The sequence below is a fragment of the Cinclus cinclus genome, chromosome 2, assembly GCF_963662255.1.
Source record: "Cinclus cinclus chromosome 2, bCinCin1.1, whole genome shotgun sequence".
NCBI classification, from domain to species: domain Eukaryota; kingdom Metazoa; phylum Chordata; class Aves; order Passeriformes; family Cinclidae; genus Cinclus; species Cinclus cinclus.
This window is the reverse complement of record NC_085047.1, coordinates 83,788,964-83,813,669: the sequence shown is the minus strand read 5'-3', so window position 1 is coordinate 83,813,669 and position 24,706 is coordinate 83,788,964. Positions and strand designations below refer to the sequence as shown.

The 24,706-nt window shown below is 38.0% G+C and overlaps 1 protein-coding gene across 1 annotated transcript; it reads left to right on the top strand.

The window, feature by feature from the left end:
- Positions 1–3,037: 3,037 nt before the first annotated feature.
- On the top strand, positions 3,038–24,334 carry LOC134057957 (granulocyte-macrophage colony-stimulating factor receptor subunit alpha-like). The gene is made up of 13 exons (XM_062515001.1): positions 3,038–3,165; positions 3,258–3,433; positions 4,187–4,326; positions 4,951–4,989; positions 5,696–5,837; positions 13,987–14,116; positions 14,208–14,383; positions 15,728–15,867; positions 20,363–20,401; positions 21,389–21,518; positions 22,751–22,841; positions 23,327–23,408; positions 24,203–24,334. The coding sequence occupies exons 1-13, from the start codon at positions 3,038–3,040 to the stop codon at positions 24,275–24,277; spliced, it is 1,488 nt and encodes a 495-aa protein (XP_062370985.1). The 3' UTR covers positions 24,278–24,334.
- The last annotated feature ends 372 nt before the right edge of the window (positions 24,335–24,706 follow it).

Genomic DNA, 24,706 nt, shown 5'->3' with positions numbered 1-24,706 from the left:
AAACTGGTCTAAAGTGTTGGTTTTTTTTTCCAAGCAGTGTTAAGGCAGCATAGAATTATTGGTTCCCCTATGAGCATCTGTACAGCTTTTCAGTAAGTTTAGGTAAGATAAACTCCACCTCACACTTAACAACATATTCAGAGGTAAGTTGAAATGTTAAAGTAATTTAACTGCTGCTACTACTATTATTATTATTATTATTGTTGTTGTTGTTGTTGTTGTTGTTGTTGTTGTTATTTCTAATATCAAGTATGGTATTTAACATATTTTATAAAGTTCCTGGTCAATTATGTCTAAGAGTCAACAGCTTATGCATTTTTTAAATTGAAGAAGCACTGAATAAAAGTAAAAAACGTATTGGACTCAAGACTGAAAGGTGGGATCCTGTCCTTCCCTGCTAGTAATGTTGGTAACAACATTATAATTGCAGAATTTCTTCTCTCTGATATTTTTATGAAGATAAGGTGCTTACAATGTTTCTGATGTCTGCCCAAGAGTTAATCTGAGTTGACAAAATAGACATAAACAAGCAAACAAACAAATAAATATGACCACTATGTACTTGGAACAGTGGATTGTTATGCAGTTGCTTGCAATCAAAATTATCACATCTCAGTTAAGCATCTTGCCTCTTTCATAAAAAGAACATCAAACATTTCAAATATATCTGAAGACAGTAAAATATGTGAAAATAAGTTACTAGTGTCTGAAACAAAGGATGCTTCAGAGGATATTAACATACCTGCATATGTATTTTACTATCATCATCAAATCATACAGGAGGCAGTTCAGAAGAATGAGTACAATACAGAAAAACTAAACTGGTTTTTGCATCACAGCTCACAGAAAAGATTAATAAGAATATGGTCCTATCATTTTTTAAGGAAATAAACAGTGTGGTTAAGTAAAAAGACACTAGGAAAATTTAGTTAGTTCCTCAGTATAAACTGGGGGCATAAAAATGTCAGTGCCTCTTTGAAATAATGTGAGATAAAAGTCTCATGAGGACTTAGCTCTATTCCAGGTGTTGCTAAAAATAAAAAGGTAATGCTGGCAGTGTTGGATGAGTAGACTAGGCTCAAAACTAAACCTTACAGAAAGTGTAGTGGTATTTATATACTTGGCTAGATTTCCTTTGGCATAACTACAGAAATATGAATAAATAAATTTTTAAAAAAAGGAAAAAAAAAAGAAAAATAAATGCCCTAAAACCTTGGAAAAAATGTCCAGTAGGAAAAAAGTATAAAGAGACTCATATGTATTCACTGCACATGCCTGAATATTTCCTTTGTTGTTGAACATTTCAACTGCTTGTTGGCCCACACAGGAATCAGATTGTGAAGTGATTTTAAATCAGAATAATCTATTTTTCTTTAGATTACAGCATTGCTAAAGACTTGAGGAAGCCCATCTCTCTAAGACCCTTGCACAGCACCTGTGATCATATTTCAGACTGCTGCATTTACCCAGCAATTTCTTCATGGGAAGACAATTTCTCTGTTTTGTAAATGAGGAAGTGAAGTGCAAAGACTTGGTTGGCTCTGGTTCATAAAGTGAATCAGTGTCAGACCAGAGAACTGATCCAAGCTCTCCATCACCTCATCACAGGACCATAATCACTGAACTCTTAAAGGTAGTTTATTAAATATATATAAACTCACACCTGAACTGGATGCAAACAACTCTGTGCTGAGAGTTTTGATACCTCTAGTGACTAAGTAAGGGTCAGTATTTATTACAGCTTCTCTTAATTGCTAGCCCACACTGTCATCTCAGATGAGCTTTTTCCACCATTTCTGATAGAGGAAGGAAAGAAGGAAAAAAGGAAAAAAGACTGCTGAGAGGAGCAGTGGCATTAGCACAGCCAGGATGGAATCAGGCAGGATCGATGAAGGATGGGGAAACAGGGCATGCTTAAACCAGCATTGCCATTGAAAGAAATGCTGCTGAACCAAGCTCTTGAAAAAGTTTCAACCTTCCCCTTGGAAGAGAGAAAGATTTCCAGAAATCCAGGTGTACTTTTATAGCTTTCTCATCTCTCTAAAAATTTCTCTTTATTTCCAAAGCTGTGGGGTTTTAGGGATAACTAGAGAGGTAAATGCAAGGGTTGTGTGTGTGATGCTTAAACTCAATGAATAGTGATTGGATTAGTCTTGGAAAGCTGTGGCTCAGTCCTTCAATTCACAATGGAAGCTGTTGAGGTGCTGAATGTTCATCATTTCCTCTTGGAGATCTTGCCTTTTGGTAGGGGAGAAACACAAGGAATTCATTCAGATTGTCAGTACGGGTTGTGAGTTAACTTAAGCAAGCTATAAACTTCTGCTTCAGCTTTGTCTTGATTTTACACTAATTATATAGATATTCAGGCCTGTTTCTACCAAGTTCAATACTAAGAAGATTCCCCCATCCTTGAATCCAAAGTACTGGAAGAGATTAACAGCCAGTTTCAATTCCTAAATGAAAAATATGTCATTCTCTCTTCAAAATTGCAACACATCTCCAAGGAGAAGACTGCTTCAGGATGCAGTCTCAGGGTTAGATTGCAACCAGCCAGCTGGTTGTAACCACACAGAAGAAACTGATGGGCATCTTATTTAAATTATTAGTGCTTTATAATCTAAGACAAGCACAGCAGAGAAAACTTTGCCACCCTGCTCATGGTTGTAGAATTTACATTCCACTGTAGACTGGGACTTCAGCTAAACAGGGGATCTAAACAAAGGACATCACCATCACTGTCTCTGTTATTAACTTCCACTAAATCCTAGTGCTTGAGTTGACTAAAGATTCACTTAAATCCCAGTCACTTCTATGGCTTCTGGAACAAGGATGGATAATCCTCATGGCTCAACACAAATAAAATCACTGCCATCTTCAAGTAAGGACAAAACTACAAGACCAAAACGATATGCAGACAGATTTGCCAGGCAGGTAGCTAAAAAAATACTAAATGAGCTTGCAAAGATCTGTGTTATATGAGCAGTTATTCAGTCTCTCTGCACAGTGGACAGGGGCTTTTCTTTCTGTGTTTGCAGGCATGAATGGGACAGCTATTGAAAATTTTGCCTGTGTCATTTTTAATGTTTCCTTCATGAACTGCACCTGGCATGTGGGCAGCACTGCTACAGAAGATACCCAATATTTCCTTTACTGGAGGCTCTCAGAGTAAGTAGGTCTGCTTGAATATTTGGAATTTTGATTTGCAGCTGGAAGTGTGACACTGCCAATTTTTTATTGATGCAATATTTCACGTAAAGGAAAGAAGATGTCACAGAATGCCAAAATTACATCGAAGACAACTGTGGAAGGCACACAGGATGTCGATTTCAAAACATGACAATTGAAAATAAGAATGCCTATTTCCTGGTAAATGGGTCCAGCAGCGAAAAAAGCATTCAGTCATATGAGGATAAGATAATGCTATACCAAATTGGTAAGCATTTTTTGTTTGATTTGATTTTCAGTTATACGTTAAAAAAAAAGAAGAATTCTTCCCTGGGAAAAAGCATACTGTCAAAAAATACTGCTCCCCATAACAGGTTTTCTTTCCCCTTTTTCTCAGCCCTAAAATACAAGAATGGACAAAAACTAATGAGTACAGAAACAATCTGGAATCATAAGTCAGAAAATTTTGAACATTTCAGTCAAATATTTATTCTTTGAGAGAAAGGTGTCATCTTTTAGAATTGGCCAGCTAAGGTTTCCTGAGTGGGACTATCTAGGTGCTGGTCTTACTATCTCGTAATGCTGTTCATCCCCATAATGAAAAGAACCGGTTACCTTAATGCTGTGAGAAAAAAATTATATCTTAATGGAAGAATGTTAATTAAAAAATTATGTTTAATTTGAATGCAGTACAGCCCCCCCCCCCCCCCAAACTTTAAGCCAAGAAATAAAACAAAACCTTCATAAATCATATGGTGAAATTGAATTCATTAAAATGTAATAAATGGCTTGTGGTTTTAGTTTTCCTTATTGTTGCAGCTGGTGCTCCAGGCTCCTCAACTGAAATGTTAAATCAGGTGGTCCTGCTTCAGAATATCAGGACAATATGGAAATTCTGCTACATTTGCATTACATCTTTTTAGATCAGTTGCTTAAACATCTACATCTACCTATATTTTTAAAACAGCAAATTGAAAAGAGCTATTACTAATCAGTAATATTTCTGATTATTTTATTGCAGAAAAACTCACCCCTCCACTAAATGTAACAGTGAGCTGTACAGAAGCTTCTCATAGATGTAGCATTTGGTGGCAACCACCTCGCACAACTCATGTGAAAAAAAGTAGCTGTTTCAAATACGAAATTTTCATAGAAAACAAGGTAAGAATTATTATGGCATTCAATAGCATTTTGTTTGTCTCTATTTCCACATGTAACACTGTACAACCAGTGCCCTGTTCTCATCCCCTCCTTTTGAAAGCTTGGATGAATATGGAAAGTAATATCACATCCTTCAAAACTAAAGTTCAAAATATTTTTCGGAATATTTGTGAGCTTGTTGTTCCAACAGCAAAAAATAAAATTAAAAAAAAAAAAAAAGAGACATAGCTAAATTAAATGTTTAAGAATGCAAAGATACACAGGCAAAAAAAGCAGTGGAAAAAACATTGTCTGAGTTTATTTGTAAATTTTAGATACTTTCTTTTAGCAATTAAAATGTAAACATTTTGCCTACTTGAGCTTTTTTTTTGTTTTGTTTTTTGTTTAGTGCTTTGATATTCAATTCTGCAATCAGTTTTAAATGACACAATATCTCAGAGAATCATTGGAGAGGAAAAACCACTTAGTGGAAGAACAGCTTAAATTTCAGTCTTCAAAAGAAGGCATTTAAAACATTACATACACTTTTTCTTTCTGAAAATCAAACATTCACGAGAGAAGACCCTTTACTATATAGTAACAAAAAGAATAATCCTAAAAATTAAACTTTTCTCTTGTTGCCAGGCTGATGCTGTGAAAGACACCAAAACTGCATCTAAAACAGTGAGTCTGTTTTAATCTAACATTTGTGCTATATTGAGATCTCTTCTGCATCAGAGCATCATACAACCAACTTGGTTTGGTTTCACACTGCCCCTTTCAATGTACTACACATGCTCATTATTGATAAGTTTTCTAAATTTGAAGTTTTAAACTGCTGTTTATAAAACTTGGTACAAAAACACCTGCACATGTGGAGTTTGATATTACCTCACAAAGTGTTCCATTTTACATTCTTTTTTACTTCCTAGCAGATTCATATATATGGATCATGATTCTGTGCAACACCAAAAAATGTGGAGAATTTTTTCTTTGTTAATACTCTTTGGAAAGGATTGACATGTAAGTGGCAAGAAAACGTTACCTCAAAGATTAGGCAAATATAAAGATGGCAGGGAAAAAAAATCAACCTTTTACTTGTGTATGATCTGGCTATCAAACTCTACTTCAGTTTTGAAAATATCCACTGTAATAAAGTGCCAGATCTTCAAAGAATTTTTTCCTTAAAATCCCATTGCTTAGCAGAGTCTAAGGAGCCATGGAAGTATATGGCAAATTCCATCTTCTTATAACTCATAATAAAAATGTTGAAACAAGAGGAACCACTCAAGTCTTTCCACAGAAAGATTATATAAATGTAAAATATAAAATTTTATCATAATTATATAAAAAAATACAAAAATTCTCATTCTACTTATTTTACATTTAGAAAGCAATCACTGAAAAAACCTCCTACCTATATGAAAGCTTCAGCTCAGAAAAAAGGTACAGCGTCAAAATCAGAGCAACAGATGCGGGCTTTTGTTTAGTAAGCCCAAACTGGGGAGAGTGGAGTACACCTGTGGAGTTTGGTAAGAAAAAAAGACCATTACTTGATCTTGTTCAGTTATTATCTGTCTGAATCATTTTTTACTTCTTGCTTACAGATGGAAACATATTGATAATTACACATTAATTTTTTTTAAGACAGAGAGAGTTGAAGAATTGCCATGTCTTTCAATACTAGGGAGTTCTCCAATCATTCCTGGGAGACAGTTCTTCTTGCACAGGGATAGTGAATGAAGCAGACCTTTTTGAGGTCTGTTGCCAGCTTTTTTACTTCTTGGCTCCAGACTTTATAAACTCCTTTGTCCTGCTGTTGCTCTCTGCCACCTTGGATATTTAAATGCTCTGTAGGACTCAGTTCCTCAGGTCTCAAGTTCCTGTGGACAGCCCACGTGCTGTCAGCCATCCAATTCCTTTGCATGCTACATGGTAGTGTGGTGCTGAGCTAAAGAAATTATTCCTTTATACTGTGTTTGATATTCTGACACAAAGCAGGTTGCACATAGCTGTACAATCTTTTGTGTCCTGTGATGCTAACCAGAACTTTGATGATTGCTTGATTTTCAGGAACACAACAACTTCCATCCACTTCATCATATATGCTATTTCTGATACCAGGGCTGGCAGCAGGACTCACACTTTTCCTCTGCATGACAGTGTAAGCCTTATTTCTTCTGCAAAATTTTTGTTCTATAGTTGAAATACCATTTCTTCCCCCAACAGAAAATTTCTGGCTTCTTTTTAAAGGAGATAAGGGAGGGAGAAAATCAAAATACCAGGAATCATCTGCTGAAAGTTTCCCAAGTGTGCTCTGTACTTCTGATTCCCAACTTTCTTATCCACTTGATTAATATAACACAATGATTCCCAATACTGAGACAGGGCCTTTTATTAGTAGCTCTTTTCTACTTTCAGACCATGCAATGTAGATGCGTGGCACATGAAATTTTTTCCATATTTAGACAACATTTCCTTTTCACATACTTCATAAAACAACGTCCTAAGAGGCCTAAATAAGTCATAAAATAAATTATTGTCATCCAAATTCTGAACAACAAAATTACAACAATGTATTCAGCCTATGTAATTTTTAGCAACTTTTGAATTAGAAGAATACTACTTTTGTCTCAGAGAAATAAGATAGTACCTTGGGAGCATTATTATTATTATTGCAGCACGTGTTTGTGTGTTTGCAAACTATGTCTTTTCTTCACCAAACCTTTTTGTCACTGCAGAATGGCTTATTTGAAAAAAACATCTGCTACAGTACCACAGCCAAGAGACCTATTCCGTGAGCCCTCTTCAGTGGACTTCCAGGTATGATTTCTTTCCATTTGCCTGAAATTTAAAAATTTAGTCTCAAGTGTATGACCTAACTGTCAGAAAGATGCACATAAGCAGGAATCAATTTTCTTTCTTTTTCTTGGGATATGGGCAGAGAAAGTCCATATGCAAATAATTTGTCTCTTTTACCTTTTCCATTTTCAAGTAATTGTCATCTGTCTGCCCAGAGCATTGGAGTAAATACAGTTTCACCCTGCTCTCCCTATAAACCACATGCTATAACTAAAATAATGCTGAGTATAAAATTTCTCAGCAAAATAATAATGCAGAATCAGGAAGGGAGAGAAGGGACAAAGAAATCTTCAGTAGTTTTGCCATTCTAGTATTTGGCAATGATGCTAAAGGAGGTAAAAGTTCCTAGGGTATGGTAAGCAACAAAGTAGAGCAGAATGTTGAGAGTTGCTAACTTATGTGGAATGCTGGAATGACTCATGAGAAGGAGCAAGCAGACAAATACTGCAGGAACTGCCCTTCCAGAGAGCGTGCTCCAGTTTGCTGCAATTTGCAAAGTCTTTAAGTTGGCTGCGGGCAGGTCTGGAAGACAAAATTTGTTGACAGGACATACTGAATTACTGATGAGCCTTTACAAATCCTATCATTTTATCTTCCTTCGTCATGTTAACTTTTCTGTGTTTTAAAACATGATTTTTCCAGCTTTTTAGTTGAAAAGTCTTTGTTCCTCTTTGGGAGCTATATGGAGGGAAGATCTAGACATGTCTAGTTTGGTCTTCTAATTGACAGTCCTGCTACATGGTTTTATACAATAAATAACAAATGTGAATGACAGGAGATTCATAAATCAGGACCTTGTGACTTATATCATGCATGAAACACTAACAAAATGTTATATTCTTCCTTTAATAGACAGAATATATGAATCAATTAAAAAAACAAGAAACTGAAGAAATAATAGATATTGAAGAAGTGATGGGATGCAAGTGAAATGAGTAACTTGATTTTTTTTTCAAGCATATATACCTTGTTGGCAAAAAAGTAAGACTTTTTCATATTCTCTCAAACCTGGATGCAGGGAGAAGAGCACTGACTGTAGAGACAATTCCCCCAGATGTTATCTCTAAAGCCCCTTTGTATTTGGTTGCATTTTCTATGAACATTTAAGTTTGAATTAATTCTGTTTTTTATTATGATGAATATTGCAGTATTTCAGAAAAAAAAATCAGTAGTGCTTTGGAAGTTATACTGTTTTACTGTTTTTCAACACCATGCAAAAGAATAAGTAAGAACAACCAAACTTAAGGGGTTTATTCAGCATCTCCATTGGTTTAGTGTCTTGAAAAAGGTACAGCCCTACTGAGACTGTGATCAAGAATAAAATTTGACATCAGTATGAAAGCCTGCTGTATGAAGACCAGCCAAGGTAAAACCTCTTAAGATCACTTGCTCATAAAAAATGAGTGCTATTATAGAGCTCAGGATACAATTTTCCTGTAACTCTAATTGTGGCCTCTCATTTTTCATCCCTTCTTATCTGTGTTGGGGAAAAAGTACTTAATATATGATTGCTAACGAAGCTCAAGAAACATTTGGGCAACACTGTCAGGCACATGGTGTGACTCTTGGGGGGTGTCTTGAGCAGGGCCAAGAGTTGAACTCAATAACCCTTGTGGGTCATTTCCAACTCAGAGTATTCTATGATTCTACAATTCTGTAAAGTCTCAAGATTGTTAAAGTAATCTCAAGTAGCTGAAATCCTAAAATGGAAAATAAAGTCCTCTCAGATCAGGTTACTGTCAAGAGACCATCTTTGGAACTAAATTTTTCTGTGGTTCTGTGTTTTCTAAATGACCTTTCCATAAAAATTTATTTTAATGTCTTTTTAAAACAGAACCAGAAAAGGACCCTTCTTCTTAAGTTATAATTTCCAAAAGATAAAATCACCTGCATTAAATGGGGAAACTAAAGCCAGCACTGATTGTAATCTAAGGACAATTAAACACCTACATTCTACTGGATCCTCTCCATCCTGCTTCACACACAGTTGATCATGGCCATTGGTGCACCCCTTACATCCCCACTGCTTCCTTTGTGAAAACTGCTGAGACATAAAAATCATTAAGAGAACTTGTTCACTACCAGCACACTAATAAGAAAACCATAAATCATACCCATGAAATACTGGAGGTGGTAGTAGGTGTGGTATTAAGGTAACAATTTCCCATCCCTGGGCAAAGACCCCAAAATCAATGGGAAAGAATGGTCAGGCTTTAGAAGCTTTTAATTAAGTGCCATGGATGCTAAAGTCCTTTATTCTGATCACCCATGGCTATTCCTCTGTTCTGTGTTAAAAACTATAAAGTTCTTGCTGCAAAGAAAAAAATTAAGGGGTCTTATCTACCATTTGTATGTTTGTGATGTATTCAAAAGCTGCAACACTCCAATACAGCAAAACACCATACAGTTCTTGTGAGCACTCCTGGTTTTATTGGAGCAATAAATTATTCTTCACGTTTTTGTGATTGTCTAGAAATGTTGGGTTTGATACTGTTTCTGCAATGACTTCACTCCCTGTAGAGCCAAAAGTCTGTAAACAGCCCTAGTGTCTCTGCCTGGGTTTCTCTTCTCTCTTTTATTCTTTTTTCTCTTTCTCTTCCTCTTTCTCTTTGTCTTCTCATTTTGTTTCCAATCCCTGGATCATAGCAAGGCCACTAAAATTTTCTGGTTTCTGAAAGATGACAGACTTTGGTAGCACCTTCAGTAGCACTCTCTTTGCTTGGGAATTTTTAAAATGCATTTAATTTGTTTACATTTTTGAAAGCCTTAGGTAAGGAGTTGACCTAAATATAGACAAGAAAAGAAATCCCCTGGGTAGAACAGTTCCCTTTTCTGCCAAAACAGCACTGTCCTTCTGGGCTGTTTGGATTGTTCTGCTGTAGTAATTCCACTTTGAAAACAAAGTAGCCAAATCCCAAAACCTCCAACTCCACTCTTAAATGCTGTGTTTCAGAGGTACATAATCTGGGAGGGCACACAAAAACACACTGCTTCCCTGCTGTTTTCTCTGCAGGCTCAAGAGATCTTCAGAGTGGGAGCATGGAAAAGCAGGCAAACAAAAATTCTGACTTCCCTCATTTTCCAAATCCCGTTTGACTCTCCATGACGTTTCTTACAGCTCTCATTTTATTATTTGTGTACTTGTCACTACCCTTCTCCATGAAATGCAGTATGTTACCACAACAAAATTGAGTGCTTTCTTCCAAATAAACTGTGGGGTTTTACATTTTCTGTGATCAGAACTCCTTTCTTCTGTCTTTACAGCACAGTCAGTGTTCAAAAAGATATGTACATTGTTATGTATTGAATTTACTTGATCTGGAAGTACAATGAAACTTCTGAAAATGAACTGGTTTTACCTCTGAATAGCTATAATGGGCTCAGACCTGATGTCCAAGCTTTCATTTGCTTTGTCTGTTGACATGTGTAATGTGGTAGGAGTCACACTCTAGTCAGAGTGATTCTTACCAAAATGAGCTACTTATTTGTCTAAATCTGCTTTTTGGTAGAATATCCACCTATATGTATATGGCTGTCATGCCCATCCTTTGTTTCAGAGATGTGCTTTAGAAAAACTTTGTCATATTTTTATTCTCTACTATCATATGAAGAGAGTGAATGTCCTTGAATTGGTCCTTATAGAGCCAACGTTGCCTTGGATCTTTACCTCTGAAACCACAAAAGGCCAGGCAAGGCTCTGTTGATTCCCTCATGGTTCTTGATTCCATGGATGACTGCAGTGTTTTAAATTCTGGATGCTCAAAGTGAGTTGTTCATCTCCTCAATTAACACTGAGTTATTAAAAGATGTGATTAAATACATGAACACAACCACAGAGTGCTACTTAATATATTGGATCTTTTTTCATGCCATACTCAATGTTTCTCTATGTGAGCAGAAGTGAGGTAGGTTCTTTTTCATTTTTCTTTTTGGTGGGGGGGGGGGGGGGTGGGGGGATGGAGTAGGGGGTATAAAATAATTTTGCAGTCAAAAAATTCCCTATATGATGAGAAGACTTGCTTCACTACTTGTTCACTTTATTCTACATGAGTTGAAGAAAAGAATGCATGTCAGATATCCTCTTTGCAGTATTGGCTGGCCTCAGTGATAACTCACTATAACTAATATTTACAATCAACATGAGATAATAAACCCAGAAAATGACTGTGCCCTTCTAGCTCACCAGTCACCAATCTCACAATCTAGCCAGAATCCAGAAAGAAGAAATACTCATGAGCCTGGGCATTTCTGGGTCTCTGGAAGGTAAGCCCTCTTTGTCTCCAAGGAAAGACAGCACTGTGCTACCTTCAGCTTCCTCTCTTGGACATAACTATATCCAGGTTATCTGTGAAAAGCTGATTTATAAGAACTACTGCTCACATGGTTAAGTAGTTTCATATGTCAATAAAGAAGCTATAGGATTGGAATGACCTCAGGGTTTTGATAAAGACATATCCTGGAGGATCCTGGAAGACTGTTGGGCAGCAGGTGGATTTTTCCAAATACAGCAGCCAAGAATTGGGAGTGTTAGGGAAGTACATGGACTGTTCTCTTTCCTACAAGTTTTTAACTCGAAGCAGAAAGGTCTGCTTGGTTTTAAGAGGGAAATGTTGACATATCTTGGTGTTTGAAAAATGTCATATTTTCTAATGACGCTTCAATTTCAATGTGAAGAAATGAAATTACTTTACATGGATTTTAAATCTCCATATTAAACAAATTACATTGTCTTCTGTGAAACAAAGCCTTTCAGGATATGAAGGAGCTTTTGATGTCTTATACTGTTTAAAATAACCTTATTCTTCAGAAAATGCAAAGCTGTGACCCAAGAAGGTAACAAATGCTCTACAGCAGGGCCTGGAGCAGCTATTTGTAGTTGGATACTTACTACCTGAAATTTCTGTTTTAGTGGCAGTTTGTAGTTTGGCTATTTTCACAATGGGAGAAATGGATTAAGGACAAACCCATATTCTATTTTTTTAATAGTGATATATCTTACCTGAAAACATATCCAAGATTTGAAATCCCCTTTTTTCATCTGCTTTAAAGAACATTTATGGTGTGCATTGTCATTTCCCTGAAACCCGCAGGACCTGGCTATCCCTGCCCAGCCCCTGGATCTTCCCCCATCTTACCCAGAGCCCAGGACCCACATCATTCTCCTGAGTCCATCAGCCCCTGCCCAGTGACACCACAGCAGGACCAATCTCCAGGCTCCCATAGCCCTGTCTGGACATGATCCCTGCCCAGCTAGGCTCATCCTCAGGCCCATGACCCATCCCAGTTCCCAAGGAGGTGCCTGATGCTCAGGACTGGGGCTGCCCTGGGTCCACAGCTGCCCTGGTCTGGGGTGGGAGTGGGGTGGGCTGGGGCTGCCAGGCCTTACCCTGATGCCCTCCATGGAAAACCCCCATCTATCATCCCCCAGAGATGGCTTGTATGGAGAGATGCTTTGTACTTCTCAGTATTGTTTAGAGCTAGACAGAAATACCTGTAAAAGCAAATATTTTTATGTACTTTCTGGATTCCCAAACACCAGCACACTCTGGTGCAACAAAAGGGGAAATTTAACCAGCTAACTTTTTGTTCATGTTATAGGAAATCCCAAAGTGGCCAATTACAAAATTTGCTATGAATCAGGGGGGAAGTGATGAACATTTATTTTGCAACACTTCCGATGCTAAGATGGTTCCCCAAAATACAAGGAGCAAGGGAGACAGCCCTATTTGTGGTTATACAGCCTTTCAAAATACAGTCTTTCCACCTTCTCTGAAGCTGAAGACTATAATAGAAAGATAAATGAGATAAAGACATTTTGAAATAAAAGGTAGGTCTGTCTTTTTCTTTCCAACTGTTTTGTCTGCTGAGGTATTTACTGAGTCTCTAGGAAGTCCAAGGCTGGAGGGGTGTTTGGATGTCCCAGACAAAATCCAAAAAGCTGTTAGAGGAATACATGGAAGTAAGATGAATGAAGGGGGTTTTTTTACAAATAAAGTACCTGCTGCATGCTAAGAAAGATCCTAGATTCAATTTTGATTTTATTACTGGGTTTGAAACTGAATTTTTAGAACTGAGACACTGTTCCTCAATCATAGAATCATATTAACAGAATGATATGTGAAGAGGGAGAGGACCCTGAAGATCACTTAGTTCCAACCCCTCCAGAGACATGTTCCACTACACCTGGTTGCTCAATGCCCCAACAAACCCAGCCTTGAATACTTCCAAGGATGGTGCATCCAAGCTTTTCTGGGCAACCTGTTCCATTGCCTCACTGCCCTCACAGTAAAGGTTTTCTTCCTTGTATCTGATCTACATCCTTGAAAGCACATGAACTAATACCCTCAGCAAACTTACCACATTCAACATTGGGTAACTTGAGTTGGTGGATATTACTGTGACCTATTTTGATATTTTCTGCTTGCAGCTATTTACCCACATCCCTGACATCTATTAATCCTTAAATTTTTATATAGCAGATAGCAAAACAATCTTTAAACCTTAAAACAGCAGCCATCCAATGGATGTCTATAAAGTTCATTAAGTGCTCCTGAGATCACCAGGGTTTTTTTGTCACACAATTGCTTTGTTGTAGCTATAACCACATCTTTGGAGAATTTATCCATTAAAAATATTCATTGATTCTGTCAGGGCAAATATCTTTCAGTGTTAGCAAACAAAATGAAATAAGTCATTCCTAACCCAAGCAATAACTGGCTGGGCTTGCAGGTATGTAACATACCTAAGTGTGTGCCATGATCCTCCAGCTTGGGAGTGTCACATGATGTTTCCTCATCATGGATATTCCTGTGTTTGCAGGCATGAATGGGTCAGCCATTGAAAACTTCTCCTGTGTGATTTATAACATCTTCCTCATGAACTGCACTTGGCAGGCAGGAAGGGATGCTCCAGCAGACACACAGTATTTTCTCTACTGGCAGAAGTCAAGGTAAGTAGATCTGTTTGCTCCAGGGAATTCTGAATTCTCATTCAACACGTTGCAGTGCCCATGTTTAACCAAAATACTTTGCTGTATGCAGAGATGAAGAGAAAATGGAATGTGAGCTTTACATTAAAGATGAAAATTTCAGAAATATGGGATGTATCTTCCAAAACGTGAGCATAGGGACTGAGAAAGCTTACTTCCTGGTGAATGGGTCTAGCAAAGACTCCCTGATCCAGTTCTATGATGAGTACATTGACCTGTATAAAATTGGTAAGTAAATAATTTATTTCAGCTTAATTTTAATTATTGTATGAAAATAGCAGGGCATTTATCCCTGAGAAGGAACCATGTACCCTGTCTCACCTAGAGTGGAGAGTAAGAGACTGTGGCTTCCTCAAGAAAACTCATTCCCTAAGCAAAAGACAAAGAGGGGCATTAAACAAGAAATCTCCACACCTGTATTCCATCTCAGATTCTTTAACAATCTACACTTATGAGTTTTGGGTTTTTCTCAAGCAAGGTCCACAAGACTTTTAAAACAGTACTTGCCCCTGCTGTCCTTTCAGTGATGGCCAAATACCTTTCAATAGAGGGGAGAGGAGACTTATTAGAAATTTATTTGAGCACTGATTTCTGCTTTTCATTACCAGTGGGGATTACACACAGGACACCATACCCTGGAGTAAAAGAAATAAGACATGTACAACACACCTTACACATGTGGGGCTGTATCTGAAAGCATACTGTGCAGTTATTGTTACTGCAGCAAAGTTTCACTAGAAATGTCACAGTGGTTCTGGCACTGTGCTAAAAGATTGACAAAAAAGTACTTCGTTCTGTAAGAAGAAATTGAGCTGTAATGTCACCCATGACAGATAAAACAAGATTGTTTTTTGACCAAGTAGCCCATCACAAACAGGCCAGGCCTGTCCCTAAAGACTGATGTACAGTAGTATTCTAGCTGATATTAAACTTTATCAGTCTTCTGTCACCCTTTCTGCCATGAGTGACTGTCTTTTGCTGTTCCAATAATCAGGTCATTGGCAATGATCAAAATATAAAAGCCCTCCTACTTTTGCTTGCATCTGTGAAGTGAATATATGAAGAAGCCGGCTGGACTATTAAAAATTGAGTGTCTTTCTTAAATTTGTCTTTCTTTTGCAAGGAGGGAATAAAGTGCATAGTTCACAACAGATGGAGGAAACCATCTTTATGTCACAGAAGCATCATGAGGAGGCTTAGAGAAAAAAAAATCTTTGGATTTCTTACTTTAAGGATAGCAGCAGCTAGTTCATCTGCAGTAATAGACATTCTTTTAAAAAGAAGACAGTGTTCTACCTTATTGCTCTAGAAAAGTAAATGGAGGGGATTGTTTATTTGTATGCTCCTATATCATGTTCCCTGTCTTAGTCCCTTTTTTACTTTTCCTCTGATCCTGTGTACATGATTTAGAAAACTTTGGTCTTTCAACCATTTATAATAGGTCCTAAGAAAAATAGATACAAATTAATATCTTTTTCATAGAGGTGTTACTTGCAATTTCACTCTCTTTCATCAAATCAAAAACAGATCAAGTTATTTTAATTATTTGAATTCTTCATTATATCATTTCAGAAAAGCTCATGCCTCCATCAAATATTACAGTCAAGTGTGATGAAATTAAAAATGATTGCATAATTCAATGGCAACGACCCCAAATAAGTCATTCTAACAAAGATAAGTGTTTTAAATATGAAATTAACATAAAGCATAAGGTAAGAAAGTCCTCACTTAAACTTTAATTAGTATATTTGCATTTACCAATACACATGAGTAAAAATAGAATAATCTCTTCCATGAGGTAGCCTTCCCCTTACATAGCACCTTATTCCTTTGTGACGACAGTTTTCAGGTCCATACTAAATCCTGCTATTCCATACTGCCCCATTTTTATTTTTTAATCCCTGCCCCTTTGAGTGAGACACTGCTGGAGACACACAGGATGTCTAGGACAGTCCCAGAGGAGAAGCATGGTTAATCAAGATTCAAACACATCACAGCCTTGTCTGTTACAGCACTTAGAAAAGGCACTTCTTCCAATAGAACTTGTTGGAGTTGTCCTGGATTGAAACCTTTCCAGTGGAAACTGGATCTCTGTGGAAGGGCAGAGCTGGGATTTACAGAGTGAATATAGAAATGTGCATTTGCTTAACAATTTTGAGTTAATAGAAATGAATGAAATTTCTCCAGACATGAAATGCAAATAGCTTACCCAGATATAAACGTTACACCTGTTGGTCCAAAAGTTGAAGATTTATAATTATAAATAAAATAAATGTGAGAGAAAGCAGAAAGGCAGTGTGACTAAGGACAGATTTGTGGTAGGGTAACCTTGACTTTACAAGTCTTCTGGCAGCAATAGGGAAGGAATGAGCTTGCTGTGTTCCACTGCAAGAGCAGATGTAAACCACTGCGGCAGAATTGCATAAAATGGCCACAGGGTGGCAGAGATTACAAAGGAAAAATCTTCCTGAACTTCAACCAGATTTGGCGACCTCCCTGGGTTTCTGAAATTTGGAATTTCTTAGTCTGGGCTGGGCTTACTATTTCACAGATGAGTCTTTCTGCAAGCCCAGCTAAGTGCCGTGAGACAGCATTACTCCTCTGAATCACTTGGCTGTTGTAACAAAGAAACACTATTGAGAGCTCTGTCTGGTATTGGAATAAAAGTCTATTGCAGTAAAGCAATACATACTTTTTAAAAACTTTTAATATATGTAATACTCATTTTATAAAGAATATTAAATTCACACCTTTTCTGAATTTTCTTTTTTTCATAATTTGCAGTTTTCACCTAGGCAATTATGTCAAGATACAGCAATTATTCCAGCAGTTGACCAGAATAGGCTCCTTTGACACTTGTAAGATGCAACTATAATCTTATCATTGGAAGATTTACCCATAAAAATTTCTTCTGCCAAATTTATTACTTTATCACTGACAGGTCTGAACTTGTAGGTTTTTACCAATACACGATGACCAATAAATATTGCATTACAGTCAGCCTTTAAACTTTACTTTTCACAATTGAAGTTTCTTGCATTGGCAGTAAACAAAAAAATTTGAAAGAAAGGATAACACCATAAGTAACATAATTTCAATCCCATTTTTTCATGTTTGAAAAAATGTTTCTTCTTCAGTGATGTTTTTTGTTAAGGCTTTACAGACCAGGATAGTTGAGAAAACCAAAGGAAAAACTTAGCAGGGAAAACTGATCTAAAAAGGCACCAAATGCCTCTACCTCCCTTATGTCTTTTGTCACTAGGTTCACCCAATTCAGCAAGGAACAGGCCTGCTTTCTCTCTTGTTGTCAATGAACTCATACAAAACTTTCTTGTATTCACCTTCCTCACTAGTCTTGACTCCAGCTAAGCTTTGTCATTCCTGATTCCATTCCTCTATGTGCAAATTATGTCTTTGTATTCCTCCCAAATCCCTTCTTCTACCATTTTTATAATTACCTTTAGTCTCTGAGTTCAGACTCAGTCTTCAGTGCCATGCTCACCTGGAACACTTGCCTAAATTTCTGCACACCAGAATTCAGGTTTGTCCAGAGAAGCGCAACTAAGCTGGTGAAGGGTCTGGAGTACAAGCACAAGTTTTATGAGGAGTGGCTGATGGAGCTGGGATTGTCTAGGCTGGAGAAAAGAGGCTCAGGGGAGACCTTAATGCTTTCTACATCCACCTGAAAAGAGGTTGTAGCCAGGTGAGAGTCAGTCTCTTCTCCCAAGAAACAAACCAAGGACAAGAGGAGAGGGTCTCAAGTTGCTCTAGGGGTGGTCTAAATGGAATATTAGGGTGGTCAGGCATTCGAGCAACCTGTTCAGGAAAGTGATGGAATCACATCCCTTGAAGCACTCAAAAAAACACGTGTCTGTGTGTTCAGTCCAGCTGTTAGAACTGGACAAGCCTCCACCTGTTGTGGTGCCTGCCCAGACTCGAGCAGTGTCAGATACACCAGAACAATGCACACAGCAATGGTCAGAAGACTGTTATTACCCCAGCAAGGGCTCCCCCATAGTTTCCTGGGTGAGGTCAAAGGACAAGCAAGGAGATCCCTGGCACTGTGGAGCAGCAGCCTGTGGCAGAGGACAATGGGCTTGAGTTTATGAGGTAGCACCAAGTGTGATGCCTACATGAAAAACCTTGTGAATTATCACACAAAAATCACACGGCTGATTGGGGTAGAACACATAATACACAGTAAGTTTTGGGGAAATCCAGCCAAAGAGAACATAACTAACAGTATATATTGCAGTGTACAATAGCAATCTTAACAAATCCTAAAGGGTTTCATTATAAGCAATACGCTGGTTATTGCTGAACCTCCATCACCTATCTCTTTGTCATCCTTACACATTTAACCCTGCAGTGTGGCGCTTGCAGACATGGTTTAGTTGTGAACACGGCAGTGCTGGGTTAATGGTTGATTTAGAATTGATTTAGAACCCTTTTCCATGCTAGGCAAGTTGTCCTTGTACATCAACCAGTAACTGGGCCCTTTAAAGGTACTTTCCTTTGAGTACCAAGGCCTGTGACCATGAAGTTTCCTGCAGAGGGTCTCATCTTTCTTTTCTTGAATATGAGTTCTGGAACAAGCACCTACTACATTAACTACTGTGCTGGTTTGCCCTCTGATGCCTACACACAAGTTCTCCTACTGGTTTGTTATTTATCCCAAGACAGAGCTCTGTGCATACAAGGCACTCCTTTACACACAGTAGAAGACCCAGTTGACCAAACCTGTTTGCAAGGATGCGATCACCCTCCTTGGTGAGATGTATCCCATACCTGCCCAGTAGCCCCTCTTTCTCAAAAAGGATCCCAAGGTCATAGAAGACAAAGCCCTGCCTGTGACAACATTCTGCTCAACCCTTTCCCTCTCACTGGAAGGGCTGAGGAGACACCATCAGGACTTCCTGCCCTTCACCATAACCCCAGTGCTCTGTAATCACCCTTGAAAACTTTCAGGTTACCCCTGCACCTATAAAGAAGAACAAAGGGTTCATTGGCCAGATATTGCTCCTAGATTGATCCCTGTGCATAATTTAGCTTGACTGCAGATACTAGAAAGTGTCCTAGACAGCAGCTCACTTTATAAAATCTTACAATGGTTTGGGCTGGAAGGGACCTCAAAGACCATCTAATTCAACTTCCCTGCCATGGCAGGGACACCTTTCACTGGGCCAAGTTACTCAGAGCCCCATCCAGCCTGTCCTTGAGCACTTCCAGGGACATCCACAGCTTCTCTGGACAGTCTGTCCCAGTGCTTCACCCCCAGCACAGTAAAGAATTTCTTCCTGATATCTAATCTAAACCTACCCTCCTTGATCTTAAGGCCTTCCCCCATGAACTATCAATACATACCCTTGTGAAAAATCCCTCTCCAGCTTTCCTGTAGGACCCTTTAGGTGCTGGAAAGTGCTGTAAACTCTCCCCAGAGCCTTTTCTTCTCCAGGCTGAACAGCCTCATGTTCAGATGCCACATAAGCATGCATGCAATTATTTGAACAAAACAAGTCTGGATTAATTGAGTTTTGTTCTAAAATGATGTATTGCAAAATAATTGGAAAAATACATAGCTAGTTGTTTAATGGAGACTATATAGTCTGCAGACATTAGTTGTGTGTGGTCAGTACATGATGTGGTAGTTATGGCTATTCAAATGAGATGAGCAAATTTTATTCTCTCTGTCAAAAGTGAGGTGGAGAACAACCTAAAATACCTGTGAATACATGCCAGACTAAAATATTTTCACTTAAAAGGAAACAAAATATTATTTACATAATATTTGCAATTACGTACAGTGACACTTATTGTAATATTAAAGCATTAGATGTGAATAAAAAAGTTTATTTCACAGAATTTTTATCTTCTTTTTTTTTCCCTGGTGTCTGTAAGAATAAACTTATAGCTTTCATTTAGATCTGGTTTGCCTTGTGTTTCAATCTGAAATAAAATTTATATCTCAACTATGATGACAAAGGAAACAAATATCTTTCCCTAACAGAATTAATTACTATATAAACTTGGTAGATGAATTAAATATTAGATACTAATTGTTAGACAAATCACTAGGTCTTCTGTACAAACCATGAGGTACATAAGAAAGAGAATGCAGAAAAATGGGACAGTAGATAAAAATTAGTTATTATTGGAACATAAAACAAGAAATTATAAAAATAGTTTTCTTTTTCTTTCAATTTACAGGATAATCTTAAAGGAAGACCCATATATATTTCCATACAAGTAAGTCTGTTCTATTAATCAGCAATAAATGTTCATTTCATTGTCAACTCTGAAAAGTAAATAGTATGCAAATACCTTTAAATCAGTATGTGCTCAGTGTCCTATGCTTTATGAGAACCTTATTTGTGGATCTCATTAATGCATCAGACTGCTAAACCATCATGGTGTATGTAATTTATTATGCATTCAAGGGCAGAACTTTATTGCTTTTCTTTAAGTATTTTGAAAAATATCCCATTTTTCATTATATTGTCCACTCTCCTTCTCAAATATTTGGAATAGTCTTTGAAGTCACACATCACTGACAACAGGGAAAAGATAAAGTATCTCCTAGGAATTCAAATTTGTTTATGAAAAACATAGACCACAAAAACCCTTTTGGAATGGAGGCTGTCATCCAGGTATGCTGCACATCCTTTTAATCAGTGCAGCTTGCACATCCCACCTCTGTGCAAAAGTCTCCAAGAGCAAGAGTACTGAGTAAATTCTGGTAGCATTAAGTATTGTAGTCACCTACTTATTTTACAGGTTTGGCAAGAAAGTTATGCTTTTTCTGAAAATTCATAATGCAGAGACTGAGGCATGTGCAGACACCTTATTCCTCAAATCACTCAGTTCTAGGAGTCCTAAAATGAAATGGTTTGAAATGTTTTTCTACCTCTCTGTGTGCCTAGGGAAATTATCAGTAAGTCAAACCATATCATAAGAAATCACAGGTTATGCTTTTATAGTGTAAAAGATTAAATGCTACTAAATACAAAAAAGTTTGATGAGTGTCAGGTTATTTTTGAGATTCATATTTGCATATTTACTATATAAATAATAATAATAACAATGATTTTTTTTTTTCCCCTGTAACAGCAGTCTTCTTTAATAAGCAATGCTTTCATAGCCTCTTAAAAGTTTCACTGGTAAATGGCACATGCATATTACCAACATAGCCATGGAACAAAGAAAAGCCACTCAGTTTTTTTTGGGTTTTTTTAGGAAGGGGAAAATAGTAATGTTTTTCTAAGATCCAATACAAGAAAAAAGTATGTCCTGAAAGTGAGAGCAGCTGGCAGTGCCTGCTTCGTGAACCCAGCCTGGGGGGAATGGAGTGCACCTGCTGAGTTTGGTAAGAACAAATCCATGCCCTGGGCTACTCCTCCCAGTGATGTCCTCTCTACCTCACACATTGTCACACACCTATGGACACGCAGATGTACAAAGTATTGGCTAAGGTTTTGCTTCACACCACACTACAGAGAAGAGTAGGAAGAGATTTAATCGACTTCTTAATATTCTAACACTGGAAAAAACATTAAAAATTATACCTTTGCAGCTGTAGTGACCTCCTGATTACTGCAGGGTGTGGACAAATAGGATCAATGTTAGTTCTTCCTGTCAGACATTTCTGCTAGTGATAAAAAACAGAATCCATTTTTACACCAAGTGAAACCTTTCAGGTTTCATTCACCACAGTCAGCCACCACAGAAGATGTTTGACACAGCATGAAGTTCAACAAGACCAAATTCAAGGTGCTGCACCAGGGTCAGGCAACTTCTGGTACCCATACTGTCTGGTGGATGAAGGAATTGACAGCAGCTTTGCTGAGAAGGACTTGGGGGTGCTGGTGGGTGAGAGGCTGAGCATGACCCAGCCATGAGCACTCAGCCCAGAGAGCCAAACGTGTCCTGGGCTGCATCCAGAGCAGTGTGGGCAGCAGGGCAAGGGAGGGGATTCTGCCCCTCTGCTCTGCTCTGGTGAGACCCCACCTGCAGTACTGCATCCAGCTCTGGGGTCCTCAGCATAAAAAGGACGTGCATCTGCTGGAGTGAGTCCAGAGGAGTGTCACAAGAAGGATGAGAGGGCTGGAGCACCTCTCATAGTCTTAGAAAGTTTGGGTTGTTCTACCTAGAAAAGAGAAGGCTCCAGAGTCACCCTAATGCACTCAACCAGTACCTAAAGGTACAAGAGAGCTGTAGAGGGACTTTGTGCAAGGACATGTAGTTATAGTTCAAGGGGGAATGGCTTTAAACTGATGGAGTGTAGATTTATGTTAGATTTCAGGAAGAAATTCTTTGCTATGAGGCACTGGCACAGGTTTCCCAGAGAGGTTGTGATGCCCCATCCCTGAAAATGTTCAAAGCCAGGCTGGGGCTCTAAGCAATCTGTTCTAGTGGAAGGCATCCCTGCTTATGGCAGAATGGATGGAATTATATGATCTCTAAAGGTCACTTCCAACCCAAACTATTCTATGTCCTGTAATTCTTTGATGTCTTCCTCATATGACTACTACTACTACTACTATTACTGCTACTACTACTACTACTACTATTACTGATTTATGAATGTTTCTCTTTCAGGAAACGAGGAAATTATATCTTCTTCAGTATGGATTTTACTTGGGGTTGCAACACCCTTATTGGCAATCATCACAACTTTTTTCTGCAAAAAGTAAACTATATTTATACATTTATTTTATTTTTTCTGTGTGTGTAACACCTAAAGTTTCAAAACAAATAAAGTGGAGGTGTCTGTAAGATAGGCAAAATAAACCACATAAGTGAAATAGAATTAGACAGAAAAAGTATATTCTGCTCTATGATGCACTTCATATAGAAATATATAATAATTCAGAGAAGATAAGGCTCTCTCAACTTGTTAACATTTTTACCCCCACTTTTCACTATTTGTAGTGACATAGCAGGACAAATTTCTTTTTCTGCCAAAGAAGGAAATTTACTAGTAGTAAATCTTAAATCAAAAATTAATCTATTACCATCCGAATCATTAATGTTTTCTTGATATACGTTCATTCTGTGTAGAGTCTTATACATAAGACTGAAGAGGAAGGTAAGAACTAGTTCAAGGGTGCAATGGTGTTTCCACATTATGGTTATTAAATTTTAATTTTGTATTCAATACGTTTTGATTTACAGGACTAGCTGTTGGAAGGCAGCATTTCCACAGATCCCAGGACCAAAACCTGCTCTTTTTACATGGGCTGATACAAATCCAGAGGTATATTCTCTTTCTATTTTTATAGTAAATGTGTGAAATATACACAAAACTTGACTGGCTGAGTTTTTAAATAATAAGGAACTTATTACAGTGGATCATTCTTTTCTTTGCCATATTCTGAAGAAAAAAAAAATCAACAGGCGAGTTCTTTAAGGGAAGTCAAATGCAGTGCTCTCCCAGAGCCGTGGTGTTTCTCCCATTCCAGTCTCAGGGGTGCACAGGCTGATGCTCCCATTGGCAGATCCAGGCAGCAGGAAGGGCTGCTCACTTTCCCCTCAACACAAGGACATGGACAATGACACAACAGAGCAGTGAGGCAGCCAGCAACAGAACCAGCACAGCTGCCTCTACCAGCACCTCATCAACACCAGCAGCAGTCTCTAAAATAGGGTCCCAGACATCACAGTCCTCCTGCTACTCTCCAGCCAAGCAGGGCTGAATTTGCCAGTGAGATCAGCTTACCTCCTCTTCATCTGCAACCACCATCAAGTTCCTCACACCTGATCCCCGTGTCTGAGCCCTGTGTGCCCCCAGGTCCCCCCCCCCTCCAAGCTGTCCCCTTGAATCCCTCCAGGTGCACACCTCACCTACTTACCACTAGCAAGTTACACATGCAGGAAAGAAAAGAACATGACACAGAAAACAGTTCAAAAATAGGGTTTTGTAAGGAAACAGGACAGACTGTGGTAGTCACACACAGCAAAAACAGGTGAAATACTCTCAGAATTGTACATAAGAAGAAGCTAACCTAAGATTATGTGCAAAACTGATGGATGTTTTTATTTCCCTTTCAGCTGATGGAGAGCAAAATTCAGTCAATAGCATCTGAAAATGAAGAGGTAGTATTAGTTGCTGACATAGTGAGATAACCAAGAAAAATGGAGGAGTCTGAAAGTGCATTTCATAGACAACTGTGTATCCCTGTGGAAAGCCTGGAATAATATATAGGCTTTCTTCACTTTCTTACTTTTCTAGCACAAAACAACGATGGAGTCAAGAGAGAATGATTCCTCTCATGCAATCTTTTTGAATGCCACTGTACTGCATTTTATTTGCTTTTAGCTTTGGCTAATTTTAACTGTTTGAATAAGTTGTCTTTACTGGATGTCTTCACTTTTGTAAATATGATTGAAATATTTCATTCAATAAGTTTTAGTTATGTTTTAATCTTAAGGAAAAATAATTGGTTTCCTGTCTCATATTAAAAAGATTAATAATTAATTTATTGATATGAGTGCAGTTTTTAAAATTATGATGTCTGAATTCCATTGTTCTACTGCCAAAAATGGGTCAAGTCA

What these genes read in the sequence shown, in the direction of transcription:
- LOC134057957 (XM_062515001.1), top strand. Translation starts at nt 3,038, where the DNA reads ATGAATGGGACAGCTATTGAAAATTTTGCCTGTGTCATTTTTAATGTT. An exon ending in AAATTAACATAAAGCATAAG is followed by an intron (nt 15,868 to 20,362) that starts GTAAGAAAGTCC and finishes TTCAATTTACAG; the next exon opens with GATAATCTTAAAGGAAGACC. An exon ending in GAGTGCACCTGCTGAGTTTG is followed by an intron (nt 21,519 to 22,750) that starts GTAAGAACAAAT and finishes TTTCTCTTTCAG; the next exon opens with GAAACGAGGAAATTATATCT.